We start from the raw sequence: 1,488 nt of genomic DNA on the forward strand, positions 1-1,488 counted from the left end.
CGGCGTACTACCCGTTCACGACCACGGACCTGCGCGAACTCGAGGCGTGTGACCAGATGAACGAGCTCCTCGCCGAGCTCGAGATCCTCGACATGCAGGAAGAGCTCCACCGCAAGCTCTTTGACAAGTGTGTCTCGCTCCAGGAGAACCGCCGCAGCGTCGAGCCCATGGTGCAAAACATTTTGAAGCGCACGACCAAGACGGACAATGCCTTGTACCAGACGCAAAAGGCCAACAAGTCGATGCACTACAAGCTGACGCACCATGGCAAGAGCCCACGCTTTAGCCGCCAGATTTGCCAGCCGCGCGCGTCATATTAGACCTCGCGTCTCAACTCTGCGAGGAGCCAGCCACCCGACAAGACCAAAATATTTAAAAATTTCTAGCCACACAGGGAAGTAAGAGCCCTGTGTATTTTGTAGCAGTAATCGCCACAACCAACTTTAGGTGGTAAGCAGCAAAGAACCTCGCCCTCTTTTACATATCATTTTGGCAGTCGGTCCTCTCTGTGGAGGAGAATTGAGTTGCACGCTAGGCTGCCACGTCATGCCGCTCGCCGGCGGGATCGATGGATCAATCCGAGTGTGGTGGACTGGGACGAACCTGGGCGTCAGACGTCGCCACAGAACGTGTTGATCATGGTGAGTCGGCATAACCTTGACGAGCCGCCATCTTGGCTCCATGCCCAGAGCCATGTGCCCAATCCACGTTTACCGGTTAAGACAAACAACGAGTCAGCTGACAACGGCGTGCGTGTTGATGGCATAATATATCTACTACTGCGTAGTACGTGGCAGCGACTAAATAGGTGGTGATGGCGTTTACCGCGCGTGGATCTGGCGACCGCGCACATAGACGCTGGTGATGTTGCGGTCGTCGCCGACGAAAAGAAATTTCTGGAAACGATGCAGCGCGTCGTCGGTCGCATACTCGTCGACGGGGCTGTCGTCCGCATTGAGATCCACGACCAGCATGTCGAGGTCCTTGCCCGGCACAAAGTTGCCAACCTTGTCTTGGAGGTTGAGGACCTCGGCGCCACCGACGGTCGCAAGGTGGAAGGCTTCGGCGAACGTGAGCGGGTCTTCTTGTATCGCTTCTTCTTCACCGTCGCTGCTATGGCCCATGGCCACGAGCTTGGAGGCGATGACGGCATTCCGGACCGCATCCAGCATGGACGTCGTGTAGCCGGCCGAGACGTCCGTGCCGAGGCCGACCTTGAGGCCGTCGCGAAGGCAGCGACGCACGTTGAGGACGCCGCTCGTGAGTGAAAAGTTCGAGTTGGGGCAGTGGACAATGCCGGTGCCCGTCTCCTTGAGGAGCGCACGCTCGCTGCCGCTGCACCAAATGCAGTGCGCCATGTAGCTCCGGTCGTGGAGGAGCCCGTGGCGGTGGTACACGTCGGCGTAGCTGTCGCAGTCGGGATGGAGGTCCTTGACCCACGCGATTTCGTGCCGTTCTCGGAGAGGTGCGTACTGCACCGGCAACGGC

General features: G+C 58.5%; 1 protein-coding gene across 1 annotated transcript; it reads right to left on the reverse strand.

Moving 5' to 3' along the window:
- Positions 1-745: 745 nt before the first annotated feature.
- On the reverse strand, positions 746-1,472 carry SPRG_17740 (hypothetical protein). The gene has a single exon (XM_012357194.1). The coding sequence runs from the start codon at positions 1,356-1,358 to the stop codon at positions 822-824; it is 537 nt and encodes a 178-aa protein (XP_012212584.1). The 5' UTR covers positions 1,359-1,472; the 3' UTR covers positions 746-821.
- Positions 1,473-1,488: the final 16 nt, after the last annotated feature.

The sequence above is a fragment of the Saprolegnia parasitica genome (genome assembly GCF_000151545.1).
Source record: "Saprolegnia parasitica CBS 223.65 unplaced genomic scaffold supercont2.779, whole genome shotgun sequence".
Lineage (NCBI taxonomy): Eukaryota > Oomycota > Saprolegniomycetes > Saprolegniales > Saprolegniaceae > Saprolegnia > Saprolegnia parasitica.

Bases quoted from the DNA above. Each gene is read 5' to 3' on its own strand.
- SPRG_17740 (XM_012357194.1), bottom strand. From the start codon at position 1,358: ATGGCGCACTGCATTTGGTGCAGCGGCAGCGAGCGTGCGCTCCTCAAG.